General features: G+C 38.1%; 1 protein-coding gene and 1 pseudogene across 1 annotated transcript in view; one reads left to right on the top strand and one right to left on the bottom strand.

Moving 5' to 3' along the window:
- heatr6 (HEAT repeat containing 6) overlaps positions 1–26,084 on the top strand; it is a 91,982-nt gene that overhangs the window by 28,786 nt on the left and 37,112 nt on the right. Inside the window, exons 5-9 of the mRNA XM_088320732.1 lie at positions 21,308–21,422; positions 21,539–21,640; positions 21,750–21,911; positions 21,981–22,195; positions 23,919–24,099. Of these exons, the coding sequence (XP_088176858.1) occupies positions 21,308–21,422; positions 21,539–21,640; positions 21,750–21,911; positions 21,981–22,195; positions 23,919–24,099 (775 nt within the window). The remainder of the gene's footprint in view (positions 1–21,307; positions 21,423–21,538; positions 21,641–21,749; positions 21,912–21,980; positions 22,196–23,918; positions 24,100–26,084) is intronic.
- On the bottom strand, positions 11,960–19,665 carry LOC148349809 (uncharacterized; annotated as a pseudogene).

Raw genomic sequence — 26,084 nt, 5'->3', positions numbered from 1 at the left:
ACATCAATACCAATACCTAGCAACAACGAGATGTTCTGCGCAGTTCTGCGTCGATGAAGATGACGGCCCAGTCTTTATGTCCTCGGCTGTAAAGCGATGAGGAATCCTGTTAGGCTTGGGAGCCCGTTGGGACGAGGACCACAGGATGCAGAGTGGTGAAGTGTTGACTGCTGGAGGCTTGAGGCTTCTCTGAGGTCGCTGGCTTTGTCCCACTGGTTTGGCTGCTAGCTTGATCAAGCTTGGCTGCTGAGTTGGCAAGGTTCTCTGGCTGCTCGTTGGGCTGAGACTTGGTCAGGACCGGCCAGGATTTTGGTTTAGTTCTTCTTGTTAGGATTTGCGCTCTTGCCTTGCTGTCCAAATTCAGACTGCCCTTGCGAGGTGAGACGTGTACCAGCTCTGGGTTCCGGTCTACTTGGAGGGGCAGACCCCCTGTGGTGGAGTTGTGACAGTCACCTTTGATGCGCAAATACAGCTAACGCCCCGTTCCTGAACCTTACATTCCAGCAGTACCGGTCAGATAACATATCAATGTGATTGACTTTTGGGCAGTGCACCCTTTGGGTGTTGTAAGGCGTACATATTTAAGAATACCATAAAAACGCTAAAGAGTGAAGTTTGGGCATGTATATAGAAGAACAGGCATGTGCGTCATGTAAAACATGTTCTAACAACCCTAAAAATGGCAAAGATAAAATTTTATGAAGCGTGATTGAAACTGACGGTCATCAGACGCGCAGAGGAACATGAAAACCAAGCAGCCTCGAGCGTATTGAAGATTAATGGTCCACTCGTGGCGCAAGCTGAAAAACAAGCTTTGACAGGTTGACAAGAGGCGGCTGAAATTCCGCAGAAATAAGGGGAGGTGGACAGAGGAAATACTTAAGTAGTGGATCATCAAGTGTTTTGACTGTCACCATACGGCCATAAGCAGCAACGCTAGAAGATTAATTTTTTCATCCGTGTTTTTTACCATGCCTGTGCCAATTGATCATAAAATAACGTTAGTACTTTGTAGTCAATACTTGAGTAAACCACAACCAAATTCAGTTATGCTCCCGCTGTATTATTAAATTTGTACATTTGAATGCTTGTCTGTGTTGTTGTATGGCGGCCGTAGCAGAGGGTACCCGCGCCCAAAAATCAGGTGCACGTATGTATGTGTTAAACATAGAAATAGAACCAGCTCCGGAGGCTGCGCCTTTTAACACTGTGCGCCCTATGGTCGTGAAAATACGGTAATGTAAAGTAAGCTACTTTTAGTTTTTGTGTATTGCTCAGACTCCTATGTTACAAATTAACTTGCTATGAAATTAACTTGTTTAACCTGTTTTTCTATCTTAATACACAAGTAATCATTCACACAGACATAGTCTCATTCAAAAATCCACGCATCTCAGTCTTTTTCCATTGTATGTAATGTAATGCGCATGCGCGACTCCATTGTATGTAATGCGCATGCGCGACTCCATTGTATGTAATGCGCATGCGTGACTCTTCAATAAATGCGCTACTGCAACCGGAAGTAGATGAGAAAGATCCGGACAAGCTAGCTGGCGGATCTTTTCCCTACTGCAGTAGTAAAAACCTTATTTCTCGCGTTTGCCTGTTTTCTTTGGTCAGCCTAAGGGGCCGATTCTAATATTTTATCCTTGGACTCAACATTTTTGGTGCCAAAACCCGGGATTGGTTGTTTTTCTGGGCGGATGGCTGCAGATTGAGGACGGACACGCGGCCCGAGATTTGAGACACACGCCCCGGAACAAAGGGGAAAAAAAAAGATGTTCCCTCCTCATCTGGCTCATGCTGTTAGCCCAGACGACACCTCTTACCGAACCAGGCTGGCCTTGGCGTTCAGGTATAGTGCATTTATTGATATAAAATAAGAATAATACTAAGAGAAGCCATTTAAAGTAAAACAGCAGTAACGATAGGGGGCAGTAGTGAGTGAGACAGAGTGCGCCAAAGGCCAAGTGGCCCGACAGAGAAAAATCCTATAGGTAATATATTATTCGTTCACCCAAGAAAGTACAAAATAAAGAATTAGAGGTACTTTTATTTTTAAACTATGCTAGTAGTTTAAATGGGATCGTGTGTCAGTGTCAGGGAAATTAAACGTTATGTAAGTACGTAATAACTTGCACGAAGAGAGTCCACTCACTAGGCCAAAATACACATTTCAAACAGTTAAGTTCCGCAGGAGGGTAGACTCCCCTAATTCAAAGGAATTAGTTATATTCTACAAAGGGATGACGGAATAAAAAATGATTAAAATAAACTACGTGGCTTCAGCAGAGAGAAAGTTTAGCTAATGTGCACGTTTCAATTCAAACACAGATTTAAAAAAAATTCAAAGGATACCTAAATCACTAAATTTTGTTGAAATTAATTTGAAGTTCGTTTGTCTAGGCCCTGTGTATGTCTTATTCGTTGTCATGTGAATTGTCCATGTCGACTATCCTATAAACCTTTTTTTTCCTGTCTGTGTGTGTTTTGTGTCGCGCATGCGCTTAGAAAAAAACGGCTCAAACGAATGTGCTCCTAAAAGGTGTAAAACATTTTTAAAAATAGCGGCGATTGTTTAAAAAAGGGATGTTTTAAGAGGAATTGATAGAACATATTGTAAGGAGTCGAAAAAATTGACTTTTTGAGAAATCGGTGTTCAACACGGAAGGTGTACAACATAGGGAACGCGGGCCACAGTCCCGGAGATTTTTTTTTGCGTTCCGAATTTCTTCAGTTGAAAATCGATAAATTAAGGAGTGAGAAGTTTAGGAAAAATATGAGTGAGTGATTTTGGATGCGTTAAATCAAGGTAATGCCAGAATAATACCTTAAAAGATAAAATATTCCTGTTTTCAGTTCAAAATTGGTAAATTAAGGACTGGGAAGACTAGGAAAAATCTAAGTGAATTGGAATAGATTAATTTGAGATAAAGGCATTTTTATACAAAAATATTGAAAAAGCGTTAATAAATACTTTCTTTTAAATGAGTAAGATAACTTGTTGCTAAACAAGATACGTCATTTTCACATTAAATAGGTGAAGCTAAAATAGTAGATTTAATTGGTTTGAAGGAAAATTTTAAATTAAGTGAGATGATATACGTTATTTTCACATTAAACTGGTGATCTAAAGAGCCAGTGTGAGAGGGCGCGTAAGGACGGAATGTTATGTTGAGAGTGGATTGTTGGCAGAGCAGGTAGGGAAGTTACAAAAACAGAAAGATAAGAGTAAGTAAAAGAAGGTAGAAAGATAGGGGAAAAGAAAGTAAAAATTAAGGGAAAGAGAGACAAAGAGCATACAAGAAAGAAAGAGAAATATAAAGGGGAAAGGTAATTTAAGTATTAAAAAAGATCATTTGTTGAAAATTAAGTGAGACTAACTGTAATACCATAGATTTGGGCAAATAACTTAACTTTTTCAACATTGAACTGTGTTAAATCTAGATGACTAAAGTGAATGGGTAAGTATGAAACACATTATAGAGTGCTTTTGCAGGTCTTCATTGACTTGAAAAGTGCTGTATAAATGCAGACCATTTACCATTTATAACAGTACTTTTATAGGAAAAGCTAAAAAAATAAAAGAACATTTTTGCAAGGATGAATATCTAATTAAATGCTAATAAACATGGACATAATATATTGTTTTGCTTTAGAAGAAGAAGTAAGAAATACCACAGAATTCATACACAAATAATATTATAGGGAGAAGATGCTTAGCACAGAGGTAGGAAAAATAATCAGATAAGTTGTTCCACACTTGGGTCCGTGTTAAGCCTCTCGGGTTTAATTTCTCTTATTCTGCCATTCACTTGCAGTTAATTACAAAGAAAGAAGAAATGCAATGGCAAAGTATTATGATACTAAAAATTCTACTACCTAAATACTTTAAAATACTACAAAAAATATAGCGCAGTAAAACTAAAACATAAACTAAGACTATTCCATAAAGGTACAACTACAGTAACACTACTTCACTAACACTACTTATAAGTCCCAGAGGCAGAGCCGGATAACAATGAGATGCGGCCCCTCCGATCTCATTTGGACTCCACATGGCGAGCCCCCCATGGCCAGACCAAGGAGGTACAGAAAAGAGAAAGACAAGATGTAGGAGGTAAGAAAGTCTATATCAATTTTGAAGATAATCAAGTTATTAACAGAATCACAGAAGATAGGAGAACCAGGAAATGGAACGAAGAGGAAGGATATGATCAGGTAATAATAACACAGGTAAGTAAATAACAATGATGACATTATTAAATCAGTATGACAATGACTAAGGGCGTTAATAGGTGAAAAACAAGAAAATGTTTAATGTGTTTGTATTCAGCCAGTATGAACCATAAACATGATATATATATAAAGAAATCATTTGACACCCGAACTTTCAATAATAATAATATGATAGATGTAAAAGAATAGAGTAATAGAGATATTGTATTGTATAATACAAGGTAATCGTACAGAATAGTTTAAAAAGAAAGAATATGTAAGTAACAAGACTAATCGTTTTTCATTGAACATGCGAATAGTGGAAGGGTAAAAACTCTTTAAGACATGTAGTTTTGCTCCTAATAAAGCAAAGACGGCGACCGGTCATCAGGTAATCAAATAATTCTAGTGTCCATTTTCTCGTTCGTTCGATGAATGGACCAGTTCAACCTCACTACCATTAATTGACAGTGGCACATGTGGGAGAGGCTTAGTACGGAAATCTATTGTTTCCTTAGTTTTTACCTATATTCAATAACAGATAACTCTCAAAAGAATATTACACACAAAAGAGCAGGTGATCTGAATCGTTTCAAATAATCAAAATTTTGAGAAGTTTGAAAATAACAACGTATTAACATAGAAAAGAAATATTGAGACTAGAAATCATTAATAACGTGGCTGATGTTTCAGTCACTTAATGATTGGACACACAAGTATTAATAGTCAGTCCAGGTCATGTTTATTTGTATAACCCTTAATCACAAAGGACCTCAGGGGGCTGCACAGAGCAGAGAGGAAATGACAATTAAAAAGTTTTGACGTTGAGTTCCATTTGGCATTTTTGAGATTTTTGATGTTTAGGCAGTGGAGTTTGGAATTTTGATGAGTTTAGCCCCAAGGACAAGATCCCCTAGGAGGACAACTGATGCCACACTTAATTTTTTAAGTATGAGCGTGTTACGATCGACAAATGATTAATAAATTTGTAACAAATGCTGACTTATAGTTTGGTTTAATTAAAAAGAAACAATTTCTATGGAAAGAGCATTTTTAGAAGACAATGAGAAACAGATTGATCAATCCTAAGAAGGATCATAGTAATTTAAAAATGACATTAATTGATCTTGAGACAGATCATCATAATTTAAAAATATAATTGCACAGGAGCTAAATGGATAGACACTAATTAAACTAAGATAATGTCTACATGGTAATTCAATTTAGAGAAAAAAATTAGGCCATTGAATAGTCCAGCTGATTTACCAAGAGATCTCAGTACGTAAACATTTTGATTGACTTAACAAGACTCTTAAGTTCCCACTAAAAAGAAAATACATTGTTTGAAAATCAATGGACTCTCCAAAGGACATATTAAACTGTCAAAAAGGGGGCGCATCATAATTAAGATGGACAAAATATTATTTGCAGTGATGGGGAACACAGTTGAGAAAAATTAACAAAGACATCCACTCATCCATTGTCTGCGCCACTTATCATCAGCGAGGTCACGGGGGTAATGGAGCACACCCCAGCTGCTTTTCGGACAGCTAACTGGAGATACCCTGAACTGATTTTCAGCCAGTTACAGTGGAACTGACAAAAGACAATGGAGTCATTTCATTTCATTTTTGAGATGAACACATTTTGGAAAAGTACTTTTGATGGGCCAAGAGCAAAATTCAAGCTGTAAATGTACTGTGGAATACGCAATTCAAGGCTTGGAAACCCAAGAACATTCAAGAATACGTCTGCTTGAAGTTACATAGAGTCTTGTTAAGAAAAATTGTATACGTACATGAGGAAGATTGATAAATTTATCTTGCAAAATTATATACGCCGTTTTATTTCACTTATACTCATAAAAGTTGAACTGAGTTTGAACTCAGTTGGGAGGAGGTTAGGAGGCCTGTGTTTTCGGAATGTGCTTGGTCTCCCATTATACACAGATAACAAAAATGTATCACCTTGTTGAGAAGAGGAGAGTGATACCATTCCCTCGAGAGGGAAATTCGTTATCATCCTTCTCCCAAACTTCAAGGACTGCGTGCTCAGCTCAATAAGTTCTGGTAAATTCTGACTTTAGAACGAGACACTGGAAATGTCTTCGGTCAGACTTCAGTATAATAAGGGTTAAAATCTTACTCTAGTTTTGTCCGCAATTGATGAAAAATTGTCTTCTCAATAATAACAATTGTTTTTCAAAATTCAAATTATGAAGTTTTGGACGGATAGTAATAATAATAATAATAATAATAATAATAATTTCCTTGTATTGTCATTCTGTGTAACAATGTACACAGAACGAAATGTCGATTGCACCTAACCCGTTGTAGCGAGCCGATGCAGCCGCAGCCAACAGAGGGCGCCGCCGTATGTTACACAAAAAGGATAGGTTATAATTTAAAACAATCAAACAATCGAAATGTTTGTCAAATAGGTTAACAATAATCAATTAGAATGACCATATACCATATAAATTTTTGGGTGGCATTTTTCACCTTGAGCGTGAATTACCTGCCTTCTTTGTAAAATATTGTTATCTTAAACAGACTTATTCTGGCCTGAGAGGATAATGCATTAGTTATGATTTTTACAAAAAGCTGAACAGAGAGTGAATCATAACAGCAAAAGTGTTTTATTTGGCTAGTTGATGATTTAATTCTCTATCTACCCTTTTCATATGCCTCGAGAGGGATGACCAACAGCAAAATAGCACATACAAAAAATCAAGAGAAGAAAACAAAAAATAAAAAGGGAAAATAGAAACACACACAGAATTTTTGGACAATGGCCAATCCATAAACGAGAAAACACCATGTCACTCAAATCAGGGTGAGTGATTCTGATGATGATAATAGTTAAACAAATTCTGTGACTAAAACTAGTACAAAGCCAAATTTGAGATTTAGAACTAACAATTTTGAAAAATAAATTGTTTATTTGATTCGGAGTCCTGGGATCTAGTGGTCAGGAGTTTCAGTGCAACTTAAAGCGGGGGATTTTGCCCTCACTAATAATATAAAGATAATTTAACAAAATATACGAATTTCTTTTTTATAAAAAATGGGGGTTAAATTCAGCCATAAGGAAATAATATGTCTCAACAGGGGGGATAAAGGATATCTAATTAGTACAACCTATTTTAAAAAAGATTTGTAGGTCTCTGTCGTTTGTCTCTCTCTCTCTCTCGATCTCTCTCATCCACACAGGAGATGGTGACCCCTGGTGATCTGATACTGGTAAAACGAAAAACCTAGTCCAGTCCACGCTGGGACAGATCCTTACAAGGTTCTGCTCATCGTCCCCCACGGCTGTCAAAATACCTGGATTCACTAAGGCCACTGCAAAAGGATGAGAATGAGACGATCGTTGATGCCTTTGCCACCATAAAAAATCCCAGGAACACCATGGCCCAAGAAAAAGACGTACAACAGGGATGGCTCGATTGGCTGTACTCTGGCAGCTGGTCTCAGGATGGTGTCAAGAATGTTTGTTGCCCATATGTACCATTACAAACTATTTCTCGACCCACAAAGACTCTGATGACGATATCGACCTAGACAGCGTTGTCTAATGGACTTGTCCCTACAGCCCAGAGGGAAACCCCCTCACTGTACACACCACTGCTACACGAAGATCCGAGCGGGAAACGCTAGTCCGGCCCCTGCTTACATCGCAGCCGGCAGACTGCCAACAAGTCACCCAGGCGCGGGTTAGGCTATGTGGAGACCACCGTGTAGGCAGGGTTCTTTTCTGTTCTTTTCTTTTTGTTTTATTTTGTTTGTTTTAATTCTCGCGGTCCCTATCAGTGACCCTTATAGTTAACCATTGCTTACTACCTTGTGTTCGAAGAGATTTGTTTTTATTTTTGAGAAGAATGAACTACACTGAAAAATAAGCGGGTTTTGTTGTTCGTTCTAGATGTCCACTTTTTTTTTTTTTTTTTTTTTTTTTTTTTTTAACTCTGTTTTTCCAGAAAAAGACATTCTGAAATGAAATGATCTGAAATGATCTGCATTTATATAGTGCTTTTCAAGTCTATGACTTCCCAAAGTGCTTTACATTGTGCTTCACATTTCCCAATAGCGACCGTGATCTGTGCAGCCATGTAAGGCGCTAACCTGCTTATTGGGGGTATTGGGGTTTCAGTGTCTTACCCAAGGACACTTCGGCATGTAACACAGACAAGCCGGGATTTGAACTGGGATCCCTTAATCCTAAAATGATCGCTCTACCTCCTGAGCTACTGGGGTGGGAAGAGGGGATTTTTTTCCTTTTTGAAGGTTTTCGCCTCTCCATGAAATTACCAATCTGTTGTGTTTCTTAATGATGCTTTAACTTGAAACCTCTGGTATTTTTTTATTAATATTCTTCGGAATTCACAACAGGGGGGAAATGTAAAGTAAGCTACTTTTAGTTGTGTATTTCTCAGACTCCTATGTTACAAATTAACTTGCTATGAAATTAACTTGTTTAACCTGTTTTTCTATCTTAATACACAAGTAATCATTCACACACATATATAGTCTTATTCAAAAATCCACGCACTTCAGTCTTTTTCCATTGTATGTAATGTAATGCGCATGCGTGACTCCATTGTATGTAATGCGCATGCGTGACTCTTCAATAAATGCACTACTGAAACCGGAAGTAGATGAAGAGGATCCGGACAAGCTAGCTGGAGAATCTTTTCCCTACTGCAGTAGTAAAAACCTTGTTTCTCGCGTTGGCCTGTTTTATTTGGTCAGCCTAAGGGTCTAATATTTTATTCTTGGACTCGACAGGTAATTGTTGCCGCCTTATTGTTAGGTGGGCTTGACAGGGGAAAATACTGTATTATTTGCAAGCTATGCCTTGAGTTGTTGCTTATTTGTGGGTCTTTCTGCCATACTCCTCGTCTTGAGCAAGTGAAACACATGCTCGACTGTCTTGGCCATAGGAGAATATTCCATTTATTTGCATTAACTAACTCCTGGGTTGTATTTGTTGTATGCTTAAGGTCATTTTCCATCTGCACTATGAAGCCCCATCCGTTCAACTCCTCAGCATTTGGCGGAATCTTGGTAGAAAATATATACTTGTATAGAATTCTTCCGGTTAGGGCCCGGTCACCAAGCCGTTTGCGTCTGTATCGCGGGTAAAATTTTGCGGGTTTTTTTTTGCCTGTGGTTGCCCGCGATGGAAAATTCGCAAAATTGGCCAACTCGCTGTTCATCGGTGGTATGCCCGCAAAACAGACGCCGGCGACTGTTCCGCTTCCTCATCGCGTCAATTTCTCGTGTGGACCACGGGTATAAAAGCTCCCGAGCCGGTGTTGTGCCCAAATCCGACTCCTTGTTATGAAATGTAAATAAATGTCAAGAAATACAAATGGATTAAGACGAGGTCACTACGGTGACGGGGATCCATGTCCACCCCTTGAAGTCTCGAGCACAACTGACGTGTGCTCGGCAAATTGCGCTGTATATACGCGGAGAAATGCGTTTGACCGTCACACGCGTAACACGCTAATTTCACGTGATAACACCGCGATACAGGCGCAGAACATGCTATTGCCATGCTCCACCCACGATTACCCGCTGAAATTTCCCGTCCTACCCATGTGTAACCACGCCCTGGCCGCGGCCAGAGCACGTCGTTCCGCGTCATTACCTCGTGTGACGACCGCGGTTAACACGTGCTCAAAGTTTTGAGCAGCTCAAAACTTTTTCGCGCGGCCAACCGCGTGTGAATTTCCGACCACGAGTAAAGCACTGCTGTATCTCGTCTATATGGCGGTCTCAAAGCGTCCAACAGCGTCTGCTTCACGGCCAGAAATTTCTAGCCGTGATTCATCCTCGATACGTCTGTGAAAGGCTGCGTACCTGTGCTCTAAAGTATTGAGCAGCACAAAACTTTTCTGCGCTGCCAACCGCGCGTGAATTTCTGACCGCGTGTCAAGCACTGCTGTATCTCGTCTGTATGGCGATCACAAAGCGTCCAATAGCGTCCGCCTCACAGGCAGAAATTTCTGGCCGTGATTCAGCCGCAAACGGCTGTGTGACCGGGCCCTTACTTTTATCAGTTGTACTGTCATCAACCCAAGTGACCCAGTGCCCTTGGAGGCCATGTATGCCCATGCCATCACACTGTCTCCCACATGTTTTACAGATGATGTGGTGAGCTTTGGGTCAAGTGCTGGTCCCTTTTTCTCCAATCTTCTTTTATCCCTCAACCTTGTTAAGGTTTATCTTTGTCTCATTTGCCCATAGAACACTCTACTGTTGTTTTGGTTTCTCCAAGCATTTCAGCCATTTCTTATTGATTTCTTCTTTTATTTTAGTCTCCAGATCTTTTGCTTCACCTGCATTTAGAGTTCCTTTGAACGCATGATGAATGGTAACACCAGTTGCCATATGCAAAACCACACTGTCGGAGTTATATATTAATATAACTCCATTGCGGGCATAAATATTCAAGTCCAGGCATTTATAAAGTTTAAAAACTACTGCGCAAAAACAGTGAGCCTGGCTCGGCCGCCATATTGCCTGGCCGCCCAGGCCGAACTGACAACATCCTGGTCAGTAGGCGTGGTTTATTGAAAGGTCGCACATGCGCAGTGAATGGACTGAGTCGCACATGAGTATTACATTACATACAATAGAAAAACATTGAAAACATATTAAAAGCAATGGAATTAGACTGAAAATATGGATCTTTGGAACGTGACTGCGTGTGCGTGTGTGTGTCTGATGATTACTTGCATATTGGAAATAGAAAAACAGGTTAAACAAGTTGATTTCATAGCATAGGAATCTGAGAAATACACAACTAAAAATGGCTTACTTTACATTTCCCCCCTGTTGGGAAATTCAAAGAACATCAATAAAAACAATACCAGCGGTCTCTAATTAAAACATCATAAACAAAAACATCAGATTGGAGGGGCAAAAACTTTCAAAAAGGAAAAAAAAATTCTCTCCTCCCAGGAATGTCTTTTTCTGGAAAAAAAGAGGATAAAACAAAAACAAAAAAAAATCAAAAAAAAAATGGACACCTAAAATGAACAATTTTTTTTTTTTTTTTTACAATTTTTCAGTGTAGTTCATTCTTCTCAAAAATGAAAACAAATCTCTAGTTAAGCAATCGTCAACTATAAGGGTCATTGATAGAGACTGCGAGAATTGAAATAAACAAAAAGAAAAGAACCCCAAAATCCTTTTTGAAACTGTAGCATCACTAACTAGGCAACAGATTATCTCAGATAGTTCTACCCATTCAGCCCATGACTTTATGGCCTTCTTAAATAAGAAGATTCAACGCGTACGGGAAGAAATTTCTAAAGACATTGGTAATTCATCACATATTAAAAGGTTGCAATCTATAGATGGCCGTGTGGAGTCTTGTAGCTAGGGTATTAGTTTGTAATGCTACATATATGCAACAAACATTCTCACACGCCACCTTCACCACACCAACTTCCGTGATCTCTTAACAACTCTATAATGACAAGATACTAAAATGGATGAGTTTGTTTGTTAAAGAAGAGTAAAAATAAAAACTAGAATCTCGTTCCTGCCATTGCCTAGAAGAGTTTTGGCGGCAGTTCTTTCATGGTGCTTTTACGACCATAGTCTTCTGGATAACGTTGTGCAGAGTTTTCGGCGTTGTTTCGTTGGCGTCGATGTGAGCAGGGGCCCGACTGGCCTTACCCGCCCGGATCTTCATAGTGGCTAGGGGATCGATGATAGTCTAATTTTCATCCCCCTGCAGTGGCCCTGGTGAATCCAGGCACCCCGACAGCCGTGGGGGCGACGAGCAGAACCCTGTAAGGGCCGTCCCAGCGGCCCCCTTGCTCCATCAGCATCAGATCACCAGGGGTCACTGTCTCCTGTGTGGATGAGAGAAACAGACATAAATAGAGAGAGATAGAGGTAGAGAGACCCTAAAATTTTTTTTAATTAGGTTATCCTAATAAAATGTTTATTCCCCCCTGTTGAGACATTCCTTATGGCTCAATTTAACCTGAAAAACAACTAATTCATTTATTTATATATACTTGAATATTGTCTTAAATTATCTTTATTTATTATAAGTTAAGGCAAAATCCCCGCTTTAAGTTGCCGTATCCTCCTGAGCACTTTATCCCAAGACTTCAAATCAAACATAATTTATTTTTCAAAATTGCTAGCTCTAAATCTCATTTGGCTTTTTACTCATTTCAGTCACCTAATTTGTTTAATTATTATCATCATCAGAATCACTCACCCTGACTTGAGTGACATGGTGTTTTCTTGTTTGTGGATTGGTCATTGTCCAAAAATTCTGTGTGTATTTTTCTATTTTCCCTTCTTATTTTTTTTCTTGATTTTTATGTGTTATCTTGCTGTTGGCCATCTCTCCTGAGGCATACGACCAGGGCAGATCGCCAATTACCGACTTAGCCAAATAAAACGCTTTTACTGTTATGATTCACTTTTTGATTAGCTTTTTGTAAAAATCATAACCGATGCATTATCTTCTCAGTAAGTAAATTTGTTTAAAATAACAGTATTTTACAAAGAAGGCAGGTAATCCACGCTTAAGGTGAATGACTCTGCCAAAATGAAAAATGTCATCCAAAAATGTTTTCAATGTGGGCAATACTCAAATGGTGTATGGTCATTCTAATTGATTATTGTTGAGCTATTTGACAAACATTTGAATTGTTTCATATTATAGCATATTCTTTTTATGTAATATTTTTCTATCTGTCCAAAACTTCATAATTTGAGTTTAAAAAAACAACAGTTATATGGAGAACTTATTCAGAAGACAATTTTTCATCAATTGCGGACAAAACTAGTGTAAGATTTTAACCCTTATTATACTGAAGTCTGACCAAAAACATTTCACGTGTCTCGTTCTGAAGTTAGAATTTACCAGCCTCTTAGAAACTTCCCCCCAACTGAGTTCAAAACTCAGTTCAACTTTTATGAATACAAGTGAAATAAAACAGCGTATATAATTAAGCAGGATAAATTTATCAATTTGCCTCATGTACGTATACACTTTTTATTAATAAGACTCTATGCAACTTCAAGCAGACGTATTCTTGAATGTTCTTGTGTTCTATTTGATTCAAAATGTGTCCATCTCAAAAACGAAATGAAATGACTGACAATCAGTTCAGGTATCTCCTGTTAGCTGTCCGAAAAGCAGCTGGGGTGTGCTCCATCACCCCCGTGACCTCGCTGTTGATAAGCGCAGCTGGGGTGTGCTCCATCACCGCTGTGACCTCGCTGTTGATGAGCGGCGGAGACAATGTTAATTTTTAATTTTTCTCAACTGTGTTCCCCATCACAGCAAATAACATTTTGTCCATATTAATTCTGATGTGCCCCCTTTTTGACAGTTTGAGATGTCCTTTGGAGAGTCCATTGATTTTCAAACAATGTCTTTTCTCTTTAGTGGAACTCGGTAGAACTTAGAGTCTTGGTATGTCAATCGTGCTTACGTACTGGGATGTTTTAGTAAATTAGCTGGACTATTCAATGGCCTAATTTTTTTTCTCTAAATTAAAGTTGTAGTAGACATTATCTTAGTTTAATTTCTATCCATTTATTTCCCGTGCAGTTACATTTTTAAAATATCATGATCTGTCTCGAAATCTATTAATCCGTTATTTTTAAATTCCCATGATCTTTTCCAGGATTGGTCAATCTGTTTCCCATTGTCTTCTAAAAATGCTCTTTTCTATAGAAACAGTTTCCTTTTAATTTAACCAAACTATAAGTCAGCATTTGTTACATATTTATTAATCATTTGTCAATCGTAACAGTGAGGAATCAATTGTCCTCCTAAGGGGTCTTGTCCTTTGGGCTAAACTCATCAAAATTCCAAACCCTCACACTGCCTAAACAACAAAAATCTCCAAAATTGCCAAATGGAACTCAATGTCAGTACTTTTTAATTGTCATTTCCTCTCTCCATAATCATAATCCATCTTTTCTTATTCATTCAATATAAAACAATGCATACTTGTCACTTATGAATTATCTTGTTGACTCGCATTTATATTATTTTATTATCATAATCTTTGTTCTGTGCAATAGTCTTTGTTCTGTGCAGCCCTTCAAGATCCTTTGTGATTAAAGGCTATACAAATAAACATGACCTGGCTTGACTATTAATACTTGTGTGTCCTTTTTCTTTCTTTTAAAAAGAAAACACGTTTCATTCGGTGACTGAAATAGCTTCAGTTATGTTAATAATGATTTTTAGTCTCAAATTTTCTTTTCTGTGTTAATACGTCGTTATTTTCAAACTTATTTCAAAATATTGATTATTTGAAACGATTCAAATCACCTACTCTTTTGTGTGCAATATTTTATTGAGAGTAATCTGTTATTGAATAAGAGGAAAAACTAAGGAAATAACATAATTCCGTATTAAGCCTCTCCCGAACTGGTGCATTTACGAACGAACGAGAAAATCGACACTAAAATTATGGAAGTTCCCAGTCGCCGTCTTTGCTTTATTCGTCTTTGCTTTGTTATTAGGAGCAAAACGACACGTCTTTACCCTTTCGCTATTCACATGTCCAACGAGAAATGATAAGTCTTGTTATTTACATATTTTTTCTTTTTAAACTATTCTGTATAATTATCTTGTATTATACACTCAGTGTTCTCGTAGACGCATCACTTTTGCTAGGGACGCATAGTCTCAAATCAACCTTTTGCTACAAAATTGTCATTATTACCTAATTACTCTTTAACAAAGATTTACTGCTCTCCAAACCTTTCATCGTTGTTTTGGTCTCGCGGTTCGAGTTTTTATTGTTCTGCATGCCGATCTTGGCTAACGAGATCTCGTCGCTTCGAGATTACGTCATTGTTGTGGTACCTGTCGTCGCGCGAAGGTTAAGTCCGTCTTTTTTAGAGAACCGGCTTTTTTGGCTCAACTCATTAAAGGGAGCCGGCTCTCAAACGGCTCATTTACTTTGATGATTGATATTACAAATTATGTTGTATAAAGAAGTTAAGGAAAGAAGGAAGTACAGCAGTAGAAAATGAAAAAAAGACAGGCCTGTGGCCATCCCCCTGATCGGTACATTAGCAACAACAATTTGATTCAGAAAATGAGTAAATAATTTGATGATTAAAACTGAATGAGTATATAGATTTCTACTATATATTTATCACCGATTTACAACCTCAACCTCGATAACACTAAATCTTGGGGGCCCATAGATCTCTGCCGGGACCCACAGATAGCCGAGCATGCGAGTCCCCTGAGGGGCAAAATAAACACTATTACCCTAATCTTTTACATCTACCATATTATCATTATTGAATGTTCAGATGTCAAACGATTTCATATATATATATATATATATATATATATATATATATATATATATATATCATGTTTATCGTTCATACCGGCCAAATACAAACACATAAAACATTTTCCTGTTTTTCACATATTAACACCCTTAGTCATTATCATACTCGTTTGTTATTTTACTCACCTTAATAACTCATTTAATACCTTCCTCTTCGTTCCATTTCCTGGTTCTTCTATCTTCTGTGATCCTGTTAATAATTTGATTATCTTCAAAATTAATATCGACTTTCTCACCTGTAAATCTTCTATTCTGTACCTCCTTGGTCTGGTCATGAGGGGTCGCGATGTAGAGTCCAAATGAGACAAGAGCCACATCCTCTTGCACTATTTGCGCTACTGTAAAATACTATACATAGCCATAATTATTTAGTATATTATTAGCACTCAATACTACAACTCAATACAACATTTTATTTATATCTGTACATTCAAGGAAACTGCGGGTCAGATGTATCGACATTTCGTTCTGTATACACGTGTACTACTGTAGAATGACAATAAAGTAGATCTGAATCTGAATCTGAATCTCATTGTTATCACCATCTCTAGGACTTGTGAGGTAGCGTTAGTGAAGTAGTGTTACTGTAGACTTAATTCTGAAGTATTCCCATGGTAGTATTTTCATAATAGTTCCATAGTAATATTTCTGTAGTATATGTAATATTTTTTTTATTGTAACAATGAAATAATGTAGTGTTTGTATAGTATTTCTATAGTATTTTTGTAGTAGAATTTGTATTATCGTAGTACTTTGCCATTGGATTTCTTCTTCGTTTGTGGTGGCTGGATTAAAAAAAATTAAACCCGAGAAGTTTAACTCGGACCCAAGTGTGGAACAACTTTATTTGATTATTTTTCTTACCTCTGTGCTGCTCAGCATCTTCTCCCTATAGTATTAATTATGTATGTATCCTGTGGTAATTCTTCTTATTCTAAAGCAAAACAATATGTTATGTCCATGGTTATTTGCATTCAATTAGATAGTCATTCTTGCAATAAAATATTTTTATTTTTGTAGGTTTTCTATAAAAGTAGTGTTATAAATGGTAAAATGGTCTGTATTTATACAGTGCCTTTCAAGTCAATGAAGACCCCCAAAAGCACTATATAATGTGTTGTGTTTCATACCTACCCATCTCATCTCATTAGCCGTACCGCTTATCCTCATTAGGGTCGCGGAGCCCATCCCAGCCATCTCCAGGCAGTGGGCAGGGGACACCCTGAACTGGTTGCCAGCCAATCGCAGGGCACACAGGGACAGACAACTCATTCGCTCATTCACACCTAGGGACAATTTGGACCGGCCAATTCACCTGAAATGCATGTTTTTGGAATGTGGGAGGAAACCGGAGTGCCCGGAGGAAACCCACGCAAGCACGGGGAGAACATAGAAACTCCGCACAGGAAGTCTGGAGCTGGATTTGAACCCACACAGGAGGTTCCCAAGACATGAACTGTGCCGCACAAGCGCTAACCGCTGCGCTGCCATGCAGCCCTCATACCTACCCATTCATTTTAAATCAGCTAGATTCAAAAATGAAATAATCTGCATTTATATAGCTTTTCAAGTCTTCCCCAAAGCGCTTTATCGCTTTGGGTATTAATATTTTTTTAAAATTCTTTTTTAAAATCTTTATTCACATTTCCCAATAGCAGCCGTGCAGCCATGTAAGGTGCTAACCTGCTTATTGGGGGTATTAAGTCAAGTCATTTTTATTTTTGTAGCCCTAAATCACGAAGAGTCTCAAAGGGCTTCACAGATTATTACACTATATTACACAGACTATTTTTCAGAATATTATTATACTTTCCCCTGCTCTGGAGCCGACGAGAAGAGTAGGTTATTCATATGCTATACAGTAGAAGTGAGTTTTAAGCTTAGATTTAAACATTTCCACTGAGGTTGCAGATCGGATCTCAGGGGGAAGAGCATTCCACAGCACCGGTGCCCGGATGGAGAACGCTCTCGAACCATCAGAACACATTTTTGCTCTTGGGATCACCTGAAGACCGGCACTCTCAGAACGTAGGCTTCGGACCGGGACATAGGGGGAAATCAGATCTGAAAGATAAGAGGGAGCAAGTCAATGTATGATTTTGTATAATACTAAGAGAACCTTGAAATCACATCTAAGGCTAACTGGGAGCCAATGCAGGTTAGCCAAAATCGGGGTTATGTGATCGGACTTTTTTGTCCTAGTTAAAAGCCTAGCTGCAGCATTTTGCACCAGCTGAAGAGACTTGATTCTAGACTTCGGGAGACCAGAGAGTAGTGCATTACAGTAATCTAGACGGGAGGTAACAAACGCATGAATTATTATTTCTGCATCCGACTGAGACCGTATAGAACGAATTTTAGCAATGTTATGAGGATGAAAGAAAGCGGTTCTCGTAATTTTCTTTACATGCGTTTGAAAGGATAGATCAGGGTCAAATATGACACCTAAATTTTTAACTGAGTCACTCTGTGTGATGTGACATTTGTAAATGTTCACAGCAGTTTTGAGAATAAGTCGCGGCATTTAGATGGACCAATGACTAACATTTCGGTCTTTTCAGAGTTAAGACGCAAGAAATTGAGTGACATCCACTCTTTTATCTCAATGAGGCAGGCCTCCAAATTTCCACAGTTTAGTGTGGCAGATTCCTCCAACGGAAGATATAGTTGAGTGTCGTCTGCGTAGCAGTGGAAACTGATATTGTACTTGCGTATAATATCACCTAATGGAAGCATGAAAATGCTGAAAAGAAGGGGGCCAAGCACTGAACCCTGCAGAACACCACAGGTAACACTAAAGGGCTCAGATGTCATTTCGCCATATTTAACACAGTGCGTCCTACCTGAGAGGTAGGATCTGAACCATGAGAGGACGGTATAGTCTTTTGCCTTGTAAGCGATGCTACAGTGTCAAAAAGGACTTTGGGGTTGTTCTTTTGTGACGCAATCACCTTCGAAAGGTAGGCCGATTTTGCAGAGGCAAGGGCCGCTTTATGCTTTAACAAGCTGTCGCACCAGGTTTGATGAAAAACCTCAGGCTTGGTAGCGCGCCATTTTCTTTCCAATTTCCTGTATTCTTGTTTAAGGGTTCTAGTTTCATCAGTAAACCAAGGCGTGCGTTTTTTAGGTCGTGATTTAAGCCTTATGGGCGCTATTGAATCCAGGACACTAGCCAGGGTAGTATTAAACTCATTCATGAGTGAGTCAATAGAGCCATTGTATGAAGGAAAGGACGCAACTGCTCCAGGAAGGAGTTCAAAGAGCTCAGAAACTGTGCCAGTGCTTATATTGCGTCCACTAAATCCTTCAGCTTTTTAAGCACTACAATTAGCTAGCACCTCAAATGTAACTAAATAATGATCCGAGATAACGGTAGTACACGATAACACCATAATGTTTGAGGTTAAAACTCCTCGAGTCAGAACCAAGTTTAGCGTGTTTCCATCTTTATGGGTTGGCAAATCAACCAGTTGATTAAAACCAAATGCATCAATTAGAGACCGAAACGCAACAGTAAGTGAACTGAGTGGGGGGTTCATATGAATGTTAAAGTCCCCCATAATTATAATTTTGTTTGCATATGTTACTAGTTCAGACAAAAGTTCAGCAAATTAGTCTAAGAAAGTTGTGTATGGCCCAGATGCGCGATAGTTATTACATAAATTGACAATAGAGAGGACCGCATAATGAGAGCCTCAAATGCCTTGTAATTATTAAAGGTACGAGGAGTAAATTTGAGCGTTTTTTCAGAAATGAGCGCGACTCCGACACCCTTCTTCAACGTGCGTGCTACATGGCTACTCACGTAGTCTGGGGGAGAAGCATAATTTAGCGGTAAAAACCCATCCGGGCGTAGGGGTTCAGTGTCTTAACCACTTTTCAACAAATTATTATTTTTATTTTTTTTAAGTGAATTAACTTTCCCCTTTAAATTTCTCTTTCTTTCTTTCTTGTATGCTCTTTGTCTTTTTTCCTTAATTTTTACTTACCTTCTTTTTCTTTCTCTTATCTTTCTGTGCCTGCTCTGCCAACAATCCATTTTCAACTTAACATTCCTTCCTTACGCGCCCTCTCATACTAGCTTTTTAGCTCACCAGTTTAATGCGAAAATGACATATAATCATCTCACTTAATTTTAATTTTTCCTTCAAACCAATTAAATCTACTATTTTAGCTTCACCTATTTAATGTGAAAATGACGTATATTGATCTGCAACAAGTTATCTTACTCATTTGTATTCCAATCGATACATTTTCATTCCATATTTTCTTAGACGAAAGTATTTATTAATGATTTTTCAATATTTTTGTATAAAAATGCCTGTTTCAAATTAGTTTATTCCAGTTCACTCAATTCGATTTTTCCTCGTCTTCAGTCCTTAATTTTCCAATTTTGAACTAAAAACAGGAATATTTTACATTTTTCTGTATTATTTTATCTTTTTCGGTATTATTCTGGCATTAACTTGATTTAACGCATCTAAAATCAATCAATCACTCACAATTTTCCTAAACTTCTCACTACTTAATTTATTGATTTTCAATTTAAAAAAACAAAGAAAAATTTGGGCCGAAAAAAAAAAATCTCCGGGACCGTCTGTGGCCCCCGCTTCCTATGTTGCGCACCATCGTGTTGAACACCAATTTCTCAAAAAGTCAATTTTTTCGACTCCTTACGATATTTCCTATCAATCCCTCTTAACACATCATTTTTTTACAATCTCCGCTATTTTTAAAGGTATTTTGTATCACTTTAAGTGCACTTTTAGATCATTTTTCTAAACACAAATGACATTTAAACAATCATACAATAGAAGTAAAAGGTTTATAAGAAAATGAAAAAACACTACACAAGACACACAGGGCCCAGACAAACGGATTTTTAATTAAAATTGTTTAATTTAAAACGTGCACATTTTTCTTTTTACTGAAGCCACGTGTTTTATTTTGATCTTTTTATTTTTACACAATTTCCACAGGGGGCGCCGCCACCCACGGAATTTAACTGTTTTTCAGAGGACTCCGTCTTCCTTGGCAGAACTTTGACTAATTATTTTTAATTAGGCGGCTCTACCCACCCCACAGTCCTTAATCGTTCAGAAATGTGTATTTTTGGGCCTGTGAGCAGACTCTAGTTTAATTTCCTCGACCCGGACACCCGATCCCGTTTTAAACTACTAGCATAGTTTAAAAAATTAAAGTACTCCTAATTCTTTACTTCATACTTTCTTGGGTGAACGGATAATATACTTAGCTAAGATTTATTCGGGCTCGACAGCCCTCCTGGCGCGCCCTGTCTCGCTCACTATCGCCCCCCTATTGTATTGGTTTATTTTATTAATAAATGGCTTCTTCTTAAATTTATTCTACTTTTATATTAATGAATACACTTTACCTGAATACGAATGCCAGCTTGGTTCGAATGGAGGTTGTCTGAGCCGATTTCAACAAAACCTTTCGTTGTTAGCCTGATGTTGCTATCGTCGCCATTTTATTTTTGCTCCAAGCAACGCTTAACCCGATTTGGGTGTGGAAGGTCTCAAATTGCATCCAATACTGTGTACTTCAATCTCATTAATTATTTTATCGTAATGTGTTCATATGAACAGATAAAATATCAAGGCTTTTCACCGTCCAAAGGTTTTGGTGCCTAACAGTGTAGTATGATGGAAAATTCTCGTCCTTCACTTTATTAAATACCAATATTTATCATCCCAGGATTTCGGGTCAGCCACCGCTGGATGACAGACACAGGAATGTGTGTTTCTCAGTCTTCATGCAAACGCTGCATGCAGCTCGACAGGACGATGGCGATGAAATCTTTTACTGCATTGTAAGGATCCATTCTCTTTATAGGTTTTTTTAATTGTTAAACCCTTTATTATAAAAGCGATTGCATGAGTTATTCACTTTTCAACAATTAGCTAAGATAATGAGTTCTATGCACAGGTAATTCAGGCCACACTAAAAGGACTCCATTGTTGTCTCCTGGGTGGGAAATGGAAATTCGGTGGTGGCGAGGTAGTCGGATCGATGCTTGCTGCCCTCAAGGTGACAAATAGTTTGAATCATTAGTAAGAAAGAGGCAATTCACACATGTTTCAGTCACCTTAGCTTGCCATGATAGCCACTCTTGTACTGACAGTAGATTGTATGTCAGAGGCTGATGTTCCACGGAGCTCCCGGCATCAGCGTTGAGTGGCCTGCCATTCTGTACCCAGCACCGCTGCCGCAGTACGAGAGCCCTACATTTCACAAAGCAGATGACGAAGCTCCAAAACCATCAGACGCGGCGAAGGGCGGTGCAGGGAAAGCGTCTGCAGTGAGGAATCTTACTTCCAACACGGTAAATCACTTGTGATGCGTGTGATTGACCGTGTTTCTTTTTTAGAACAAAAAAAGGCGGTCCCGGGGGAAGGTTAAGAAGGCAAATTTGGAAGAGGGCTGGCATGATGACGAGGAGGACTGTGAGGCTGCATCGACTGCAACTCTCAAAACAAGGAGCGAGGCCAAACCTTCTGCAGCTTCACAGTATCCACCGTGGAAGCGGAACACTTCGGATTCTGAGTTTTCTGACCACGAAGGCAGCACGCAAAGCAAGCTGAGGTTGAGAAATACACAAGTTACTGATAGCAATTAGCTCAATGTAATGTTAGTTTCCACAATGTAATGTTTTTGGATAGACAAGAAAATGATGACTGTTAAGGGACAGTTTATATAATTTGACTTCTAAACGTGTCTGCATTGAGTAGTGCAAATGACAACAAGTGCTAGAAAGTCAAAGGAAGAATGCAAACTACAGCGATTCAAAAAATATTTTCCTTGCGGTAAAATTCTGAAACACGATCCAATTTTGAAAATGGCTGTGTGGTTGAGCTGAACCTTGTTTTTTCCACCCTCGGTGACCAATCAGTGGTCGACACTGACTGAGGTCACATTTTAGTCCCCGGGACAGTGTTTTGGAACCTCGGCAGAGGTGGGATTAAAAACAGTGGGTGCAGGTACCAAATACCTGGAAAACCCAAAAAGGCGAGGCAGGCTGGAACTGTGTAGTGGAAAAGCACCAAAAGTGACCAAATAGCACTATTTTCATTCTCATTTTTTGCCCAGCCAGGGTTCTTTTTTATCCGGGTCCCTTTAGCATCAAGACAAATATGTCAGCTCCTTAAGGATGAGGCTCATGTTATGTAGATAAAATTCCAATTTTTGACAAATTTTAGAAGAATGCACGTTCATATGATAATTCATGTGTTTTTGCTTATTTTAATAATATTTTCTAATGAATTACGGTTTTTTTACCACTAGGAGGCACGAAATAATACACACTGGCCCTTTGTGAAAAACATTGTTTTCCTGCATTGTATGTGGTAGTAATTCGGAATATTGTAGGGTCCATATTCAGAATGTTGATTTTAGTAGTTGTATTAGTTGCTATTAGTAGGGAAAGTATACTATTTTTAAAACGAGCCAAATACACGAGTATTAGATTGCCAAATACACAAGAAAACGTTGCAATAATTCAGAAAACAGTGATCCACTTCAAGTTTTATAAATTATAGTAATCCCTACATTTTTGCAGGGTCTCGTTACAAGAAGGTCCCTTGATGGTCAAAATCTGTGAAATAAAAACATTTATTTATTGAATATTCTTTTATACATTGAGACCAAAGAACAGGCTCAAAAATGTCTTTAACAAATACAAGTACTGTTCTTCATAAACTTTTTAAAATTTCTGTAAAGTCAAATTATAATTTTAAAAATAATCTTACTACTGTATACTGTATTGCACTTAGGATTTTAAATGATTTCAGGACGCTACTTTTTTACTTCAGGTGATATTTTGTAGTCATAAATTGGTCAAACAAGAATGTGGCATAAAATGCCTTTATCTTCTTTAGCGTGTCAAAATTCAAATTTTGTCGGCAATAGAAAGCATCTTCCTCTGCCTCTCGGTGCTTTTGTTGGTCCATAGCAATTTGGAGCCATAATGGCTTTCAGAGAAACTTGAAATTGAAAAATATTTGCGTGTTTTTCAAGCTGTTTTACGTATGTATACGTCTTTGGCCGCTATATTATTGGGACACAGGCAGACGCAGAGAGATTAGGCGGTGTGGCTTTTTAGCCAATCAGAAATCAGAACATAATGCACAATGAAAATCTGCGAAGCAGTGAATTCTTAAGAAGTTAACTGTGATAAAGTTACGGATTACTGTTTACGTGTTAGTTTTGTCCCCTGCTCAAGCAGATGAAAACAGCACACCTCATTATTGAATATAAAGATAGTTGAGTTTGCTGGAAATCATGTGGTCGTGCTTTTTTCCCGGGTTAGGCTCAGTCATGCTCGTGTGCGCCAGGGTGCGCTGCACTGCCTGCTGGCCGTGATCAAATGGGTGGAGAAGCGGACTCTCTACGGTTACTGGTCCTCTTTTATTCCGGAAGCTCCTGTTGGAAAAGGTGCTGCACCACCACTCACTCTGCTTACCGTCATCCTTAAAGATCCTTCGCCTAAGGTACGTCATATTCATGGGAATCCTGGCTCCTATTAGAAAACCGGCTCTTTCGGCGAGGGTTACTGATAAGAGACGGCTCTTGAGATAAAAACAAAACAAAAAACTAATGATATATTACCAAAATTAATTAAACATGTTGCACCAAATGAATTAATAATTAGTTTAAGAAATTTGTTTAGCTATTATCATAGCCTTATTGTTTCAATCTGCAGTGAACCTTGACCTATTTTAAACTCAGGTTGTTTACACTAAGCAGCTTTATAGTCAAGCAACTCAGAATCCCTGAAAAACACAGGAAACAACCAAATGTAAAGTAAAATATTTGCTTTTCAGTAAAATAACAATAATATTATTCATTATGGATTACAAAAATAAACTTGGCTTTTCACACATAATGAATTTAAAGTGAAACATTGGATCCATGAAATACACAAGAAATTTAAATTAATTTATTTACAGACTTACAAAAATAAATGATAAAACACAAAACTATTTTTATCTTTTTGCACACTGAACAGATTTGAAGGCTAACCACAAAAAATAATGCCTGAAAAAATGCAAGCCAACAACTTATAACTTAAACTTAACTCTTCAGTGCTAAAGATAACTATTTACAATTCAATTTTATCCAATTTAGACACAGAACCTCTGCAGAGTACACAAAAAATATAGGCGAAAATGTGTAAAAGAAAAGGCAAGAAATTAACAGTCTATTGAAGATTGAAATTTGTAAAGTGCTTCAGCTTTAAGGCGATTCGACTTCTTCTGCCACTAATAGACAATGCACTTTGCTTCGTTGAGACATGTGTTTTCAGAAGCATTGTCCATTGGCGCCAAAATGTAAAAATCGTTTGTGAGTGTGAAAAAAAAAGTATTATAAAGGGTTTGGTGCAGCTCGTCAGTAGGTATCAAGCCTCTGTGAATTATTTCAGTATAATAAATCACTATTAGATGGCAGTAGTGGCTTTGTTCAGATCTATGTCCACACATCGAGAAGCCACTACTCTTTAGTCTTGCTTTCTGTATCTAGCAATTCAAGTGTGTAGGCAGTCACGTATGGCGAATATAGGCATAGTGAAGCACTGTGGTAAGAGTAGAAGTACAGACAGTCAACACTTGGAGGTTTTTTTCTTTCTAAAAAGATTAAGTCCCTTGGTCTTCGTCAGAACAAGAAGAGGTGCCGTTTTGTGCATGTCCGCAGGGATGCTATTGCCATGGTAACTCTATGGTAAACGCGTCACTGGAAACATTGGGCTCTGCAAAGTTCTTGGGAAGTTCATCATCATCGTTCATCAGCATCGTTAAATGTTTCGTGTTCTTGCCATAATGTTATTTTGCTAGCAAAGTGCCCTTGTGTTTACGGGAAGCGTTGTTGTTTAGATATTTGAGGTATCACAAATGCAAAGAAACACTGAAGTGAAAGTTCTGGTTGAAATGCCTCTTTTCATAAAAAGCTTTTTTCTCAAGTTTTCTGGGAAGTATTTTCAAGAAACTTGGCAATATTTGGCTGTTATTTACTAAACAATGGTATAAGTTAGAAACCTTCCTTTGTTGTAATTAAAGATGAAGGTTGAAGATTTTTTTTTATATATGTCCTGTGCCTATATTTCTATAGATTTTTTTTCTGTAGGCCTTCATAAATGAGTCAAAATGGCAAAAATCGGCTGGCATCAGCTTCACCAGTTGAGAGAATTTCTGGCATTGCATGAGTTAAAATGAATTCAAATTTGGCAAATTTTCCTTTGACCTTTTTTTCTTTTTTTTTTTTTACATGGTGTACTTAATAGGGCTGCACGATTAACCAAAATCAGAACGATATCATGAAATTACGCAGTGCGATAGTGTGACTGCAAAACACTGCGTTTTTTTTAATGGTTTCATAGTTCCAGTTTGTTATTTAAGTGATGGATTGTTTGGCCAACAAGAATAGTTACGTTGCGTGATTTAACAGCCCCGGCCAGTCGGAAACAGCCCATAGCCTTACC

The sequence above is a fragment of the Urocampus carinirostris genome, chromosome 17, assembly GCF_059441175.1.
Source record: "Urocampus carinirostris isolate Australia breed hairy pipefish chromosome 17, RoL_Ucar_1.0, whole genome shotgun sequence".
Classification (NCBI taxonomy): Eukaryota; Metazoa; Chordata; class Actinopteri; order Syngnathiformes; family Syngnathidae; genus Urocampus; species Urocampus carinirostris.
Note: the sequence above shows the minus strand (reverse complement) of the source record. Positions and strands in the feature narration are given on the sequence as shown.